This window comes from Rhinoderma darwinii, chromosome 6 (assembly GCF_050947455.1).
Source record: "Rhinoderma darwinii isolate aRhiDar2 chromosome 6, aRhiDar2.hap1, whole genome shotgun sequence".
Classification (NCBI taxonomy): Eukaryota; Metazoa; Chordata; class Amphibia; order Anura; family Rhinodermatidae; genus Rhinoderma; species Rhinoderma darwinii.
In genome coordinates, this window is record NC_134692.1 from 54,614,966 (window position 1) to 54,633,589 (window position 18,624).

Consider the following 18,624-nt stretch of genomic DNA (forward strand, 5'->3'; position numbering starts at 1 on the left):
CCGGATTCATACGAGCGTGTTCGGTCCGTGATATACGATCCATACATCGGCCGCATTTCCCGGACCGAACACACTGCAGGGAGCAGGGCTAAGGGAAGTCCAAATAAGTACCATAAATTTGAAATGCGGGTCTCTCTCTAGAATGGGGTCCCGTGACCCTCATCCTACCTTGTGCAGCTGGGCTCCAGACACTGGACAGGTTTTCTGGAAACAGATGAGAGCATTTGAACTCCCATTCACTTCTATGGGTATTGCAGTGCATTGCCCCAGCAATCTAACCATCATATGTTCAAGTCCCTTAGGAGCCCCACACACGAGCGTGTTTGGTCCGTGATATACGGTCCGTACGGTTCACGCTTCCTCTGCTGTAACTACCATAGAAACAGTAACGAAGTGCAGAGATTGTGAATAGATATCCTGTGGAATGTCTATTCACTGTCTAAACACTTCAGTATTGTTAATGTGTTAGTATAAGACAGCACATAAGGATCTATCAGTATCCCTATGCGCTGAGTAAATGAATGGAGAGGAGTGCATGAGGCTGATTGGTCAGCGTCATACACTCCCCTGTACAACGCCCACTTGGTCTAAAGTAAAAATACGCCCACTTGGGCATTAAGCAATTCATTAGCATAATCTAAAATCGCTAATAAAGTGGTAAAAATAGATCTTTTTTTAAATAAAAAGCACTGCTATCACCTACATTATAGCGCCGATCTCCTTATGTAGGAGATAAGGCACTTATAATGTGGTGACAGAGCCTCTTTAAATGCATCTGCTCGTAAGACAGGCAGCTGAGGCGTAGCTAGGTTCTCCAGCACCCGGGGCAAAGATTCAGTTTGGTGCCCCCCCAACCTCTTTCCCGACATCTCCTTCCTCCTCGACATGTTAGTTTTCTCTACCAATCAATGACGTGTCATTTCTTTTCCACATTTCTTTTTATGTAACTCGAGCATAAAAACATTTGTACATTTTACAAGCAATATAGTTCTCTACACAACACCAGAAGAGTGCTCAGTACATATATACAGCTCCAGAACAAAGCTCAATACATATATACAGAACCAGCACAAATACAGCTCAATTTAGTGCAACCCCTGACATATAGGTTCACACTAAATGGTTTCCAGCTCCCAGCATGGCCCGAACAATGGTAAGGAAATGCTGGGAGATGCTGTTTCACAAAAAAATAAATCATATCATAATCATACCACCCATCATCTCACTGCAGATCATACAGTGACTACAGTACTGATTAGAGGCAGAATAAACATTTACATTAAGTGACTCACCGGTGACGTCTCAGATTCTAGTTCTTTTTCTCCATCCGGTCCAGACCTCTATGATTACTTCTCTCGGTCACAGCCCATTTCTGCAGTTTGCCGCTCAGATGTCTTCAGCTTCTCACTTTTCCAACATTTCTACACCTATAAATAAAGATAAAGTTATCATTATACCACACACTATGCCCCTAAATATAATAGCGCCATACACTGCACCTCTAATTATAATAGCACCATACACCGTGTCACACACACACACACACACACACTGTGCCCCCTGTAGTGTCTGCCATAGAGCCCCCTGTAGATAGTGTCTGCCATAGAGCCCCCTGTAGATAGTGCCCCCATAGAGCCCCCTGTAGATAGTGCCCCCATATAGCCCACCCCTATATATAGTGTCCCACAAATAGCTCCCCCTATAGTGCTCTACAGATAGCCCACCCATGTATATAGCCCCCCTGTAGATATAGCCCAGCCCTGTGTATAGTGCTCCACGTATAGCCCAACCCTGTATATAGCCCCCTGTAGATATAGCCCACCCCTGTATATAGTGCTCCACAGATAGCCCACCCCTGTATATAGTCCCCCTGTAGATATAGCCCACCCCTGTATATAGTATCCCACAAATAGCTCCCCCTATAGTGCTCCACAGAAAGCCCACCCCTGTATATAGCCCCCCTGTAGATATAGCCCACTCCTGTATATAGTGCTCCACATATAGTCCACCCCTGTATATAGTGCTCCACAGATAGCCCATCCCTGTATATAGCCCCCTGTAGATATAGCCCACCCCTGTATATAGTGCTACATAGATCGCCCACCCCTGTATATAGCCCCCCTGTAGATATAGCCCACCCCTGTATATAGTGCTCCACATATAGTCCACCCCTGTATATGGTGCTCCAGATAGCCCACCCCTGTATATAGCCCCCCTGTATATATAGCCCACCCCTGCATATGGTGCTTCACTGATAGCCCACCCCTGTATATAGCCCCCCTGTAGATATAGCCCACCCCTGTATATGGTGCTCCATAGATAGCCCACCCCAGTATATAGCCCCCGTGTAGATAGACACCCCACGTAGATAAAGCCCCCCCGGCGCTAACGGACTGAAACACCAGCCTCAGAAGCAAAGGAGCGCCTAGTGGATTTTGGGGCCTTATTTTTATTAGAATATACTTTAGGCACCATGCCAGGTTTGAAGAGGTCTTGTGGGGCCAAACAGTGGAAATCCCCCAAAAGTGTCCCTATTTGGGAAACTACACACCTCAAGGAAATTATCTAGGGGTATAGTGAGCATTTTGACCGCACAGGTTTTTTACAGAAATTATTGGAACTTAGGCCGTGAAAATTAAAATCAACATTTTTTCAAAGAAAATGTAGGTTTAGCTAGTTTTTTCTCATTTCCACAAAGACTAAAGGAGAAAAAGCACCACAAAATTTGTAAAGCAATTTCTCCCGAGTAAAACACTACCCCACATGTGGTCATAAACGGCTGTTTGGACACACGGCAGGGCTTAGAAGGGATGGAGCGCCATTTGGCTTTTGGAGTTCTCATTTAGCAGCAATGGTTTGCGGAGACCATATCACATTTACAAAGCCCCTGAGGGGACAAAACAGTGGAAAACCCCAACAAGTGACCCCATTTTGGAAACTACACCCATTGAGGAAATTATCTAGGGGTATAGTGAGCGTTTTGATCCCACAGGTTTTTTGCAGAAATGATTGGAAGTAGGCCCTTAAAATGACAATCTAAATTTTTTCAAAGAAAATGTAGGTTTAGCTATTTTTTTCTAATTTCCACCAGGACTGAAGGAGAAAAAGCACGTAAAATTTGAAAAACAATTTCTCCCGAGTAAAATAATACCCCACATGTGGTAATAAACGGCTGTTTGGACACACGGCAGGGCTTAGAAGATAGAGAGCGCTATTTGGCTTTTGGAGATCACATTTAGCAGGAATGGTTTGCGGAGGCCATGTTGCATTTGCAAAGCCGCTGAGGGGACAAAACAATGAAAACGCCCAAAAAGGGACTCCATTTAGGAAACTACACCCCTTGAGGAATTCATCTAGGGGTGTAGTGAGCATTTTGACCCAACAGGTGTTTCATGGAATTTATTAGAATTGGGCAGTGAAAATAAAAACAATCCCTTTTCTTCAATAAGACGTAGCTTTAGCTCAAAATTTTTCATTTTCTCAACAAATAAAGGACAAAAAACCCACAAAATTTGTAAAGCAATTTCTCCCGAGTACGGCAAAACCCCATATGTAGTCATAAACCGCTGTTTGGGCACACGGCAGGGCTCAGAAGGGAAGGAGCGCCATTTGGAGTGCAGATTTTGCTGGATTGGTTTCTGGGCGCCTGTGGGACCAAAACAGTGGAAACCCTCCAGAAGTGACCACATTTTGGAAACTACACCCCTCAATGCATTCACCTAGGGGTGTAGTGAGCATGTTAACCCTGCAGGTGTTTTGTAGAAATTAGTGTGCACTCGATGTTGCAGAGTGAAAATGGGATTTTTTTCCATAGATATGCCAATATGTGGTTCCCAGCTTGTGCCACCATAACAAGACAGCTCTCTAATTATTATGCTGTGTCTCCTGGTTTTACAAACACCCTACATGTAACCCTAATTTTTTGCCTGGACATTCCACCAGGCTCAGGAGTGAAAGAGTACCATGTAAAATTGAGGCCTAATTTGGCGATTTACAAAGTATTGTTTCACAATTGCAGAGGCTCTGATGTGAAATAATAAAAAGAAACCCCTGAGAAGTGAGCCCATTTTGGAAACTGCACCCCACAAGGCATTGATTAAGGGTGTAGTGAGCATTTTCACCCCACAGGTATTTTCCATAAATGAATGCGCTGCGGATGGTGCAAATGAAAAATTTATATTTTTCCCTAGATATGCCATTTCAGTGGCAAATATGTTGTGCCCAGCTTGTGCCACTGGAGACACACACCCCAAAAATTGTTAAAAGGGTTCTTCTGGGTATGGTGATCCCATATATGTGGCAGTAAACTGCTGTTTGGGCACGCTGTAGGGTTCAGAGGGGAGGGAGCACCATTTGGCTTTTGGAGGGCGGATTTTGCTTGGTAGTAGTTTTGTTTGAGTATTGCTGGTGTTTTCGTTTATAATGTTGGGATACATGTAAGCCGGGCGGAATATATAAGGGGTAAAGTCAGGTGGTATAATAATGTGGTAAAAAAACAATAAAATAATCCATAGATGTGTGTTACGATGTGAAGCAATCCTTTCTGCACAGGCCGGTGTGGCACTGATATATGGCGTCCTTTCATATGCCCCTTTTGGTCCACACTCCGCACCTTTGCAGTTTGGGGAATTTTGCTGGGAAATGTTGTCCTGGTATAATACGGGCACCGTCGCTTCCAGCGGATATGTTTGGGTCCTCCCCTTCCTGGTTCCCTAATTTTAAGGCCTTGATAAATCGCCTCTTGAAACAGAAAAAATGTTCCCCTCGGGCTGCACAACTGCATATTTTTTATTTCCTGACTTATTGGAGCCTTAAAGGGGTTGTCCCAAGTTGATAAATGGTGCTAGTTAGCTCCCCCATGTAAAAATAAGAAGAATTCTAATTACCTGTCCGTCGTCCAGCGATGTCGTTTTCTTGATATCGTTGATTGAAGTTGCGGTCGGTCCCTCTTTGTATCCTGCTCGTTGCCTAGGTTCCCGGCCACCGCTATTTACCTTTAGCGGTGGCCGCGCATGCGTAATGACATCCTCTGCGTCCGGAGCAGAGGATGTCATTTACTCATGAACGCGCATCTCGGCGCATCTCGGCGCATGCGCAGGAGATGCAAGGAGATGAAGTGGAAGGCACCCGTCGCGAGAAGTCTGCGCTCCGCTAAAGGTAAGTGTGTAAGTGTGTGTGTGTGTGTGTGTGTGTCTGTGTTTGTGTATATATGGGTGTGTTTGTGTATATGTGTGTGTGTTTATGTGTGAGTGTATATATGGGTGTATTTGTGTGTATATGTTTGTGTATATTTTTGTGTTTGTGTATATTTCTGTGTGTGTATATATGGGTGTGTTTGTGTATATGTTTGTGTGTGTGTTTTTGTATATGTGTGGGTTTGTGTATGTGTTTGTGTATATATGGGTGTGTTTGTGTACATATGTTTGTGTGTATATGTGTGTGTGCTTTTTTGGTGTGTTTATGTGTGTGTGTTTGTGTATATGTGTGTGTGTGTATATATGGATGTGTTTGTGTATATATGTATATGTTTGTGTATATGTGGGTTTGTTTGTGTACATGTGTTTGTGTATATGTTTGTGTGTATATGTGTGTTTGTGTATATGTTTGTGTGTGTGTTTATGTGTGTTTGTGTATGTGGGTGTGTTTGTGCATATGTTTGTGTGTATATGTTTGTGTGTTTTTGTATATGTATATGTGTGTGTATATGTGTGTGTTTGTGTATATATGGGTGTGTTTGTGCATATGTGTATATGTATGTATATGTGTGTGTGTATATGTGTGTGTGTGTTTGTGTATATATGGGTGTGTTTGTGCATATGTGTATAGGTTTGTGTGTATATGTTTGTGTGTGTTTTTGTATACGTGTGTGTTTGTGTATATGTGTGTGTGTGTTTGGGTATATATGTGTGTGTGTATATATGTTTGTGTATATATGGGTGTGTTTGTGTACATGTGTGTGTGTGTGTGTATATGTGTGTGTGTATATGTGTGTGTGTATATGTGTTTATGTGTGTGTTTGTGTAATATATGGGTGTGTGTTTATATGTGTTTGTGTATATGTTTGTGTGTGGTTGTTTGTGTGTATGTGTGTAGGTGAGTAGAAGTATTGGTATTGTTCACATTGATAACTTTTTTTTAATGTTGTTGCAGATTTTGATGTACCGATTGGACTACGTCTTTCGATTCGTTGGACTACTGCGTAGATCTACGTTTTTTGAAAATTTTAATAAAATGGTTAACGAGGGTTTTGTTGGGGATTTCTTATTTCAATAAAAAAAAATTGTCTTTGTGTTTTTTTTTCAAACTTTATTAGTGCCTAGATAATGGCAGTTGGCTGATTGACAGCGTCCATTATTAAGGCGGTACTTAGTGTTAGCCGGTGCAGAGGCTAGCACTAACCACCCATTATTACCCCAGTACCCACCACCACCAGGGGTGCCGGGAAGAGCTTGGTACGATCCAGTACCCGACCATCTGTTGTGATGGTCAGGCGCTGGGGCGGCCGTAGGCTGGTATTATGAGGCTGGGAAGGGCCAAAAACAGTGGACCTTCCCACCCTTGTAATGCTAGGCTGCTGCTGCTGTGTTGTATCGGGCTGGTTATAAAAATGGGGGGGACCCCCACGTCGTTTTTTTGTAAAATTTAACAATAGACGTTGGGTCCCCCACATTTTTAATAACCAGCCATATACAAGGCCGCAGCAGCCTGGCATTACACGGGGTGGGAAGGGCCACTGGTTTAGTACATTCCCAGGCTAATAACACTGTGTTGTATGTGGCTGGTTATGATAAATTGGGTGGAACCCCATGTCTTTTTAATAAAAATAATAAATAAATAATAAAAAAAAAATGACATGGGGTCCCCCCCATTTTTATAACCAGCCAGATACAACACAGCAGCAGCAGCCTAGCATTACAAGGGTGGGAAGGTCCACTGTTTTTGGCCCTTCCCAGCCTCATAATACCAGCCTGCGGCCGCCCCAGAGCCCGACCATCACAACAGATGGTCGGGTACTGGATCGTACCTGGCTCTTCCCGACACCCCTGGTGGTGGTGGGTACCGGGGTAATAATGGGGGTTAGTGTTAGCCTCTGCACCGGCTAACACTAAGCCTCCCCTTAGTAATGGACCTTGTCACTCAGACAGCGGCCATTACTAAAGTGATAGTAATAAAACTTGAAAAGAAAAGACAAAGATATAGATAAAATATTTTATTGAAATAAAGCACCCCCAACACAACCCTCATTAACCATTTTATTGATGAAAAAAAAGCGTCATCTAAGTAGTCCTCGAAACCGACGTAGTCCAAACACCAAACCTGTAAAAAATCAAAAATATAAAAAAAAAAATGAAATAAAACATGTCGTAGGCTTACTTTCACTTTCATGTGTGATACTGACTGTTATACCATGTATAGAAGCCTGCGGCAAAGTTGGCTTAGATACAGGACGCCAGCAGACAGTATCATACATGGCCATACAGACATATATACAAACAAACATACATACATGCACGTATACACATACAAACATGACAACATACATACATGAAAACACATACAAACATACATACATGCAAACATACCTACATGAAAACATACACACATACAAACATGACAACATACATACATACATGCAAACATACATACATGAAAACATACACACATACAAACATGACAACATACATACATACATGCAAACATACCTACATGAAAACATATACACATACAAACATGACAACATACATACATGAAAACACAAACATGACAACATACATACAAGAAAACATACATACAAGAAAACATACATGAAAACATACATACATGCAAACATACATGCACATATACACATACATGCACATACAAACATACATACAAGCAAACATACATACAAGCAAACATACATACATACATACATAACAACATACATACAAAAATAAACTCACCTAAGACGTTCCCACGAAGAGCTGAACGGTCCCGTCACTTTTCTTCTCCCATTCACAATAACAGAGCGGTGGGCGCAGATGAAGTAATCACGTGGGCCTGATATGATTACGTCATCTGCGCCACAACGCATTGTTACTATGAATGCGAGCGGCGCCAAGAAGAAGGAAGATGGCAAGTGACGGGACCGTTCAGAGCGCCGTTAGAACGTCTTAGGTGATTATTATTTTATTTTATATATTTTTAGTTGTTCGCCGGGTGCTGATGCAGCACCGCTGCGGCGGCTACAAATATTACATGTAGTGACAGGGTGGGTGATGGAAAAGTGGCTTGCCGAAACGGGGTGAATGTAGTGTAGTGTAGTGTAGTGTAGGGTTGATGACATTCACGGTAAGTTCGTCTCAATCGGGCTTACCATGCCCGCTTGAGACGAACATTCTCCCGATGTTGCTAGAACTACAGTATCTAGCAACATCGGGAGCGCGCACACTGCAGAGCGGAGCGGCTTGATTGACATCGAGCCGCTCACGCCCCTTTTTAGAAAAGATAACCAGCACTTGCTGAGTTATCAAGTGTAAAAAAAAGGCACTTAGGAAATGAATTTAAAATTTTTTTTAACACCAAATGTTTTAAAATTCATTTCCTGCTTAGAATGTATAAAAAAAAAAATTTGAGTCAACTTGGGACAACCCCTTTAACTAATTTTATTTTTCATAGACGTAGTGGTATGAGGGCTTTTTTTTGCGGGACGAGCTGTAGTTATTATTGGTACCATTTTGGGGTACATGCGACTTTTTGATCACCTTTTATCTTATTTTTTGGGAGGCCAGGTAACCAAAAAACTGCAACTCTGGTATAGTTTTTTTTTTATACAGCGTTCACCACGCGTTATAAATGACGTTACCTGTATTCTGCGGATCAGTCAGATTCCGGTGATACCTAATTTATAGAACTTTTTTGTTTTACAACGTTTTGCACAATAAAATTACTTTTGAATAAAGAATGTATTTTTTCTGTCGCCATGTTGTGAGAACCATAACTTTTTAGTCGACGGAGCTGTAAGAGGGCTTATTTTTTGCGAGACGAGCTATAGTTTTTATAGGTATCATTTTTGGACACAAGCGACTTTTTGATCACTTTTATTCCAATATTTGTAGGGCAAAGTGGTATAGTTTTTTTTTACGCTATTCACCGCGTGCAATAAATAATATATTTTTATACCTCATGTCGTTACGGTCACGGCGATACCAAATACATATGGTTTATTATTTTTTTGTTTCAATGATAAAGGACTTGATAAGGGAACAGGGCGATTGTGTTTTATTTTATTACTTGAAACTTATGTTTTCAAACTTTTATTTTTTTTACACTTTTTTTCAAGTCCCACTAGGGGACTTGAAAGTCCAACTGCCAGATTTTTTTTCTAATACAGTGCGCTATGTATTAGATCTGTCAGTTATTCACTGACAGCAAGCCGATTAGGCTTCGCCTCGCGGCGGGGCCTAATCGGCTTCCGTAATGGCAGAGCAGGAGGCCATTGTGTCTCCTGTTGCCATAGCAGCAGTCGCCAGTCCTGATTGGCTGTCAGGGCTGGCGATCTGCTAGCAACCGCTAAGATGCAGCGATCGCTGCATCGAAGGGGTTAATGGCAGGGATCGGAGCTAGCTCCAGTTCCTGCCGTTACAGGTGGACGTCAGCTGTAACATACAGCTGACTTCCACCGCTGATGACGCCGGATCAGCTCCTGAGCTCTCGACCAGCTTCCGTGCTAGGCAGACCGGGAGGCCAGTATTAGGACTCCGGTTGCCATTGCACCCACCCATCGGTTCCGATGAGCTGCAAACACCTTAAATGCAGTTTGAGAACTGCATTTAAGTGTTAATGGCAGGGAACAAAGCTAATTTCGGTCCCTGCCATTACAGCCGGATGTCAGCTGTAAGATACCGCTGACATCCGGCGATGATGGCACCGGCTCAGCTTCTGAGCCGGTGCCAAGCATTTGGCGTATGGATACGGCAAAATGCGGGAAGCACTAGCTTTCTATAACGTATCCATACGACAAATGTCGGGAAGGGGTTAAAGCATGGCGACACAGAAACAAATTACTTTGGAAAACAAAGTGTTTTTACTGTGTAAAAGTAGTAAAACATATAAAATCTATATAAATTTGGTATCGTCGCAATCGTAATGACCACTGAATAAAGCTATTATGTTATTTATACCACATGGTAAACGGTGTAAATCTAAGACACAAAAAAAGGAGTGGCGAAATTGATGGTTTTTTTGCCATTACCCCCCCCCAAAAAAGTTAATCAATAAATTATATGTAAATCAAAATGGTGCTATTAAAAAATACAACTTGTCCCACAAAAAAAAAAAAAAGACCTAATAAAAAAAGTTAGAGCTCTTGGAATACGACGATAGAAAAACTTGAAGTCTATGGCAACAAAACAATTGTTTCTTTACTAATTGTTTTTTATTTTGTAAATGTAGTAAAAAATAAAAATATATATAAACTTGGAATTGCTGTATTCGTATTGACCCGTAGACGCAAGCTTTCATATAGTATTAACCGCTCGTGAATGCCATAAAAATAAAACCCAAAAAACAATGGAGAAATTCGTTTTCTTCTACCCACAAAATAATTTTAAAGCTTCCCCAGTACAATACATGGGTCATTAAACGGTGCCATTAAAAACTGCAATTTGTCCAGCAAAAGACAAAAAAAACCTCATACGGCCGGGTCAACGGAAAAATAATGCACAGCAAGCTGCCTACACTCCAGACATGAGGTGAAATAACGGGGCCTTTGCCTCCTTTCCTGCCCTAGCTTTGTGTTTTCTGTATTACCATGAAGGCTGGAGGAGCCATTCACAGACAGATGTTGTAGTAGACCCCCTCCTCCCGCCTCACAAGCTGATGCCAGAGGCTTTCTCCTGTTACTACAGCCATGACGACAGAGAAGCTGCAGCACTCCGTCCAGCCCCCCTGCGCTGTGGCTGACAACCTCTGGCAGGTGACTGGATGCCACCGTGCTGCCCATGACAGGGCTGTGGGCGCATTTTCCCGCCTCCTCCCTACTTCTGCCTCGTACTCATTCCCTGAAGGCTTGGGAACCACAAGCTCACTGGTTACTCTGCGTCCAAGAGACCCTCGACAGCCAGTCAGCTACTGTTGCTCCGCAGAACGCGGCAAGTCTATTGGTGAGAGATAAGCGACCAATCAGCGACAAGGAAGAGTGTCGGTGGGCGGGACGCAGGCGCACAGGGTGTTGTGTTGTCTCCAGACACGGCTGCCACGGGCTCCACAGGTGCAGCCGCCGTTGCACCGAGACCGAGGGCCCTCCCCTTAACCACACCACGTGACTGCCCGGTAGCGACTGTTGCCGGTCTATAGACTATCTACGGTGTGGTTTGGAGCTCAGCAGTGCCGCCATTTTTTATAAGAGAGACTATAGGGAGAGTGGGAAATGTCCCAGCAGCGGGTGAAGAGAAATGGCTCCCCTACACCTCCGGTGAATCCTCCTAACGGCAGTACCGGCGGTGCTCCGGGAAGCCGGCTACAGCCTATGAGAGCCACGGTGCCCTTCCAGCTGAAGCAGCACGGCAGCCCCACACGGGTCAATAATAACAACAACGGATCCGCCCACCACAATTCACCCCGCAGCACCAGCCCTGTCAGAGGGAATGGGTCTAACGGGAACGGAGTAGAATCCCCTCCAGCTGTCACCAGCTCCCGGAGCAGCCCCACCGTGTCTACACAGACTGGGGCGTCTCCCACCCGGGGGCAGCTCCATCACCACCACCACCATCATCATCATCACCATCATCATTCCCATCATCACCACCATCACCACCACCAGTCAACTCTGAATTCCCCTACCTCAACCTCTCCGGTGATCTCCAGTCCTGCAACGGATCCTAGTACACCGGGGGCGCCGTCCTCCTCCTCATCCCCGTCTCCGGTGTCCTTGTCTAACGTCAGCAGGTCGGGCTGGCAGCAGAGGAGCTCCCCAGAGAGTATATCTCCAAAAGGTAAACACCCAACCCCCACTGTGTCCCGATCATTGTCGGGAGGATGTGTGGTGACGGGAGGATGTGTAGTGTCGGGAGGGATGCGTGGTGTCGGGAAGATGCGTGGTGTCGGGAGGATGTGTAGTGTCAGGACAGGCCAGGTGTGTGTGGAGGGATCTGATTAGTCATTTTGCTCTTATTTGATCATTTTCATTCTTTATAGTATGTGGAATATGGTTTGTTTTTGGAAAATATCTTGTTTGACTAGAAGTAGACGATGGCTTCTGCTGTGTGTTTATCTGGGTGCAGCTATTATACAACTATTGTATTGGAATGGATTGTGTCGCACCGTGAGGATCGGCTGGCAAAAGTCGCAGTGACCTGCAGTGATTGATATTGTGGTGCAACATACACACCCTGTGAAAGCCATAGAGAGTGACCGTGTTGGGCCAGATTTACACTGGGTTCAGTAGGGCCTTGTTTACACGACGGAATTTTCATGCTGATTTCCCACACGTTTTCCGTCTCGGAATCGGCGTGAAAAACGCTTGTAGCAAGACTCACATTGTCTTCCATGGGAAAACTTCTAGTTTATACAGAGTGGAATTTTCAGTTGGCAGAATTGCAAATTGCCTCACTGAAAAAAAAAGTGACACAGAGTTTTCTACCTCAGAAACCACGTCGGGTATCTGCGGGCTAATCTGCGTGCAGAAATGCAGCCGTTTTTACTGCAAAACGGTTTCAGAAATCATAGGGTCAACCTAGGGGTATATTCACACGCAAAATCAAAAGCAGCTTAAAATGACGGAGCTGTTTTCAAGGGAAATGCTTTTTGAGCTGTTTTTGGATCTGTTTTCCATTGAGGGTATGTTCACATGCAAGATCAAAAACGGCTCAAAATGACGGAGCTGTCTGATTTTCAGCCGTTTTTGAAGCTGAAAACGTTTTTGGTGGCATTTTTTCTAGAAGTTTTTGGAGCTGTTTTGTATTGACACAATGAAAACCGCTCCAAAAGTGGCATGTCCCTTCCTTCTCCCGCGAAGCGGCTTTACCGCTCGCGGGACAAATCCGCCTCCCATTGAAATCAATGGGAGGCATTTTCGGCCGGTTTTTGACGAGTTTTGCGAAGCGGTTTCCGCACCAAACAACTTGTCAAAATACTCTGTGTGAACAGGGCCTTATGCAGCAGTTTCTCTGCCTATTCCACGTAAAAATTTCCCGTGTGAACATGTCCTTAGGCCTTGTTCACACAGTATGGATTTGATACAGGGTTTTTTTTTCCAACCAAAACCAGGAGTAGATCTAAAAAACTGAAGTACAAAACATTTCCTTATACTTCGGTCTTGGATCCAATCTTGGTTTTGGCTAGAAAACCCCCCAAAGCAAAACTGCAGCGAATCTCCGTTATCCGATCAAGTCATGGGAGAAAAAGAAAACCCGTTGCATAAGTTGAACCGCTTAGTGTCTTCCAGCTCTAACTTTACTGTGGAAACTGTCCAGCTCAGCAGGGAGATATTGCAGGTGTAGGCCGATTTATTCCTTTTTTTTTTTTGCCCGCCACTGTCTTTTAGATACCCTTTACACAATTCTACTAAGGAACAGCAACATTTTCTGCAATGGTGTATTCATTGTATATCATGTTTTCTCTTCTGCAATTTTCATGAAAACCGCGATATGTGTAAATGCAGCCTAGTAATACTGCATGTGTTGACAAACAGGGAATCTGCAATGGATTGTAATCCTCTCTGCTGTATTACTGGGTGACTTCTGCTAGATGGAGCGTTTTAGGTTATAAGACTGTTTTGGAAAATTGCTATTTTGGGTCTCACGCACTCGGCGTATTTCTGCTCCCAATCTAGTGCATGAGGTTTTTACTGTACCTCTCTATGCTTCCGATTTTCATACAGAGGAACATGGAGATCCTTTTTTTTTTTTTAATTCTCCGATTCCATACGAATATGTCAGAGAGAGAGAGCGAATCGTCACATGCTCCATCAGATGGTGTATATACGGAGAAACAATGCTTTTCAGAGAGAATACCGCTGTACTTGCGGCAGCCAATGGGGCCTGTATGGCTCCGTGTGCTGTCTTACAGGCTACGTGCATACAGCTCTGCCATGTGCATTGGGCCTTAGTTATTCACAAATATGAGAATGTAGGTTCACCAAAGGTGAAGGTACACTTCAGTTTGCTCATGATAACCGTATTTGGCCACGAGGCAAATGAGGCAAGAAAGAAATCCTGAAACCTTTTATAGACGCCCTCCTCTAGTGGGAATCCACATAATCCTATTGTCTCAAAAAAGCGTAAGGTCCAAAGTGCATAGTCAAATATTACTGTGTAGTAAAGAGGGTTTAAAATAAAAACTCTGTTAAAGGCTGTGTACACCCTTTTTTTTTTTTTTTTTTTTTGCAGGTTGAAAAATCAGATTTAGACTTGCCTGCAAATTTTTGCCGCGTTTTTCGCCCGCAGCCTTTGAGCACCGCAGGCAAAAAAAACACAACGAAAAATTCTTTCTCTGCCTCTTTGATTTCAATGGGAGGTCAAGGGCAGAACCACATCAAAAGGACATGCCGCTTTATTTTTTCTACAAGTGGCTAAAAACCGCCATGGAGAAAATTGCCTCCACCTCCCATTGAATTAAATGGGAGGCGGTTTTGGCGTTTTTTTGCCGCTGATTCCGACGCGGTTTCCACGTCATTATCGACGTAAAAAAAACTCGGTGTGAGCTGGGCCTATCAGTGTGTTTGGTACAACTTTCTAAATACTTTTTATTCAAAATTCATAACTTATATGTGATCAATACCCGGTGGATCACGCAGGACCCGCTGACACTGAACCCGTCAGTGCCGCTTACCTGATGGATACAGGTTTTATCGCTAGATACAGTTGCTCTGTATACAGGTTACAAAGCAGCTGTATCTAGAAATAAAAAAGGTATTTAGAAAGTTGCACAAAACACACTGATACACTGTTTTATTAAAAAAACAAAGGTGTACATAGCCTTTAACACGATGAGGTTGAAAACTGTTATTTAAAATCCCCGTAGGAAGCTTTATCTCTCGCTGTTTATGTAAAGTAATGCAATCGTAGTACCACATCAATATTTCTTAATGCAATGGCTCCAAGGCAACTTTTGACGATGGTTGCAGTAAAATCGCTGTTGTATGACCTCAGTGCTCCCTACAGGAAAAAAGTTGCAAGCAAAAAATAAGATGCATTTCTTTTCCCCCATTGGAAAACGCTGAGTCACGCAATGGTCAAAATGAACTGCAAACAAGTCGTATTGGAGCCATAACGTAATGTGTATGTAACTGTATCACTACTGGTGTGTGTATAAACTCTTATGCACCATTCATATGTCATCTGTGTCAGAGTTCACAGTTAGGGTCTGTTCACACGCTGAGTTTTCAGACGTAATTCGGGCGTTTTACGCCTGAAAAAACGGCTCCATTACACCTACAAACATCTGCCCATTGCTTTCAATGGGTTTTACGGTGTTCTGTTCCCACGAAGTGTAATTTTACGCGTCGCTGTCAAAATACGGTGCGTAAAAAGACGCCCGCGAAAAAGAAATGCATGTCACTTCTTGGGACATTTTTGGAGCCTGTTTTCATTGACTCCATTGAAGAACCGCTCCAATAACGTCCGTAAAATACGCTGCGAAAAACGCGAGTTACTACAAAAACGTCTGAAAATCAGGAGCTGTTTTCGCCTGAAAACAGCTCCATATTTTCAGATGTTTGTGGTTACTGCATGTGAACATACCCTAACGGTATGTTCACACGGAGTGTTTTCGGCCGTAAACGTCCTGAAAAACGGCTGACAAATCGGAAGCAGAACACCTTTAAACATCTGCCCATTGATTTCAATAGGAAAAACGGCGTTCTGTTCCAACGGGACATTTTTTTACACAGCCGTTGTTCAAAACAGCCGCGAAAAAGAAGTGCATGTGACTTCTTCACTCGTTTTTCATAGACTATAGAAAAACAGCTCCAAAAGTTAAAAACGCAGCGAAAAACCCGACTTTGATTAAAAAACGTCTGAAAATCAGGAGCTATTTTCCCTTGAAAACCGCTCCATATTTTAAGACTTTTTAATTTTATTTTGTGTGTGAACATACCCTAAGGCCTCCATATGGCAGGGTATACAGAAGATGTTCCATCTGATGTCACGTTTCTGATTCATATGGAATCTGACAGTTAGGGCTTGTCCACACGTAGCGGAATTGCTGCGTATCTTCCGTCTGAAATTGCGGACAGAACATCTTCAGCAGAATACAGTAGCAGCAAAGTCGGTGAGACAAATCTCATCCACACACTGCATAAAATTTCCAAGCAGAAATTGACTTGTGGTGCGTATTTTTCGTACCGCAGCATGTAAATTTCTGCTGTGGAAAGTGGACTGAATTGCTGCGTTTTTCAGGGGGGGCTATCACCATCTCCCAGCATTGAGAAAAACACTGCAAAATCTGCACCATTTTCTGCAGTAAAAAAAAAAACGCAGGAAACGGTGCGGTGTTTCCGCAGAAATTTTCTGCAGCAGCTCCGTTACGTGTGGACAAGCCCTTCTTCCCTACTTGTTAAGGTACTTTAAATTGGCCGGTGCAACAAGCGCTAATCAACGACACAGCTCATTGATCGGCACTCGTTTGCTCCTGTCTCTTGTCAAGGAGCTAGTCTGGGGACGAGCGCTCGTTACTAGAATTGCTCATCCCCATACATTTCTATCATGTCGGCAGCACGTCAACCTGTTTACACAGGGAGATGTTCTGCCGACAACGATAATATTTTGAGCATTTAAAACGCTATGATCAGCCGATGAAAGAGTGTTTGCCCGATAATTGGCCCGTGTAAAAAGGCCTTTAGAATGGTTGCTGGACAATAAACAGATTACAAAGCACCCCTGCTGAGACCCATTCCCCCAGCGTTCTACTGTAATCTGAGGGGAAACGTGGCGGTGATAGTTCAATTTATTTCAGCGCCCCCCACAGGGGAAATTAGGCGTTACACAGTGCCAAATCAAATCAAATGGTTGACTGTGTAATACAGGACAGATCCTCCAGATCGAGAGACACTCTTGTTAACCGCTCTTTCTCTCCAAGAGATTAGGAGCCTGTTCTATTGGGCCCTATTCACATCATGCTTGTGCCATAGGTTTAGCGTATATACCAGGAAAAACTTCAGAAAATATACATTAAACAGAGGTAGTCACTGATGTCATTAGCTTGTCCTAAACGTTTCATGATCTATATGTTAAACCGATACCGTACAGTGGCATCTGTCATATGCTGTCATGTTAAAAAATAATACTTCAATACGCAGTATATGATTTTTTTTTTTTTTTACGCTATTCCATATTTCATTTTTTTGCAGTATACCGGCCAGATGGAGGCCAAAAGGACACTCTTCAAGCCTCCGTCGGGCTAGTATTACACTAAGGACACGTTTAGCGCGCACGCCAGCATCTTTCTTAGCGTGCACGTGAAACGTACGTCACAAATGTGATGTGAACAGAGCCTTTCCTCAATAGAGTACATAAAAGGGGTTTTCTAAACTGTCCAACCATTTTAAGACCTCAAAGTAGTCCCCCAGATGGTAGAAATCAGTCCACTGTATCCTGAATGTGTATCCAGGCTCAGAACTCTGCTTCTTGTTTTTTCCCTAATAAAGAAAATGGGGGGAGGGGTGTAAACTGCTACATAAACCTCAGGAATAGGGCATTCTGCATTTCACAAAAACGCAGCATGACCTAGAAAATCAACATCTTTGAACCACAATGCGAAGAGCAGATTTAAAAAATAAATAAATATCCCATTCACTACCATATTACAGTCCTAAACAGTATGTGTGTCAAATATGGTAGAAGAATCCCCAAGTGTTATGATTTTGGAAAACCCCTTTATCACCTATCCACAGGATAGGTGAGAATTTTCTGATTGCTGGGTCCCCACCAATCGATAGAACGGGGGTCCCAAACCCCAGATCCTCCTCCACTGTAGCCCCGCTGTGAGGAGGAGCTTGAATGGAGCGGCGGTCGAGCACGCAGCCGCAGCTTTATTCAATGTCTTTGAGAATGACGGAAACAGTTGAGCGCTTTACTCGCCTGTTTCCGTCATTCCCCTAAACTTTGAATGGAGCAGCAGTGTGCATGCCGCTGCTCCATTCAATGAGGATATGGGAGTTTGGGACACCCCATTCTCATGATTAGTGGGGGTCTCTGCAATGGGGCCCTTAGCAATCATAAAATGATCACCTGTCCTGTAGATAGGTGATAATTTATGATTTTGGGACTACCCCTTTAATTTCAACAGTTCACCTGTCTCCTTATTACATACTTGGTATTCAGGTTTTTAACCCATTTAAACCGGTTAAACGTTTTAGAAAATTCGTTGCTACTTGCAAATTGGATTTTGATTTACATAGGCCCATGTTCCCAGTGTTCCTGAGTTGTTTTTTTTTTTTTTAAAGAGGCTCTGTCACCAGATTTTACAACCCCTATCTGCTATTGCAGCAGATAGGCGCTGCAATGTAGATTACAGTAACGTTTTTATTTTTAAAAAACGAGCATTTTTGGCCAAGTTATGACCATTTTTGTAGTTATGCAAATGAGGCTTGCAAAAGTCCAAGTGGCTGTGTTTAAAAGTAAAAGTCCAAGTGGGCGTGTATTA

General features: G+C 43.3%; 1 protein-coding gene across 3 annotated transcripts in view; it reads left to right on the forward strand.

Annotated features, from left to right (window-relative positions):
- The first annotated feature begins 11,183 nt into the window (after window positions 1-11,183).
- FAM117B (family with sequence similarity 117 member B) overlaps window positions 11,184-18,624 on the forward strand; it is a 45,903-nt gene continuing 38,462 nt past the window's right edge. The window contains exon 1 of one of the 3 annotated variants that reach the window (XM_075829750.1): window positions 11,184-11,975. In XM_075829750.1, the coding sequence (XP_075685865.1) occupies window positions 11,411-11,975 (565 nt within the window). In that variant the 5' untranslated portion in view covers window positions 11,184-11,410. The remainder of the gene's footprint in view (window positions 11,976-18,624) is intronic. The other 2 variants (XM_075829749.1, XM_075829751.1) reach the window with 2 other exon arrangements.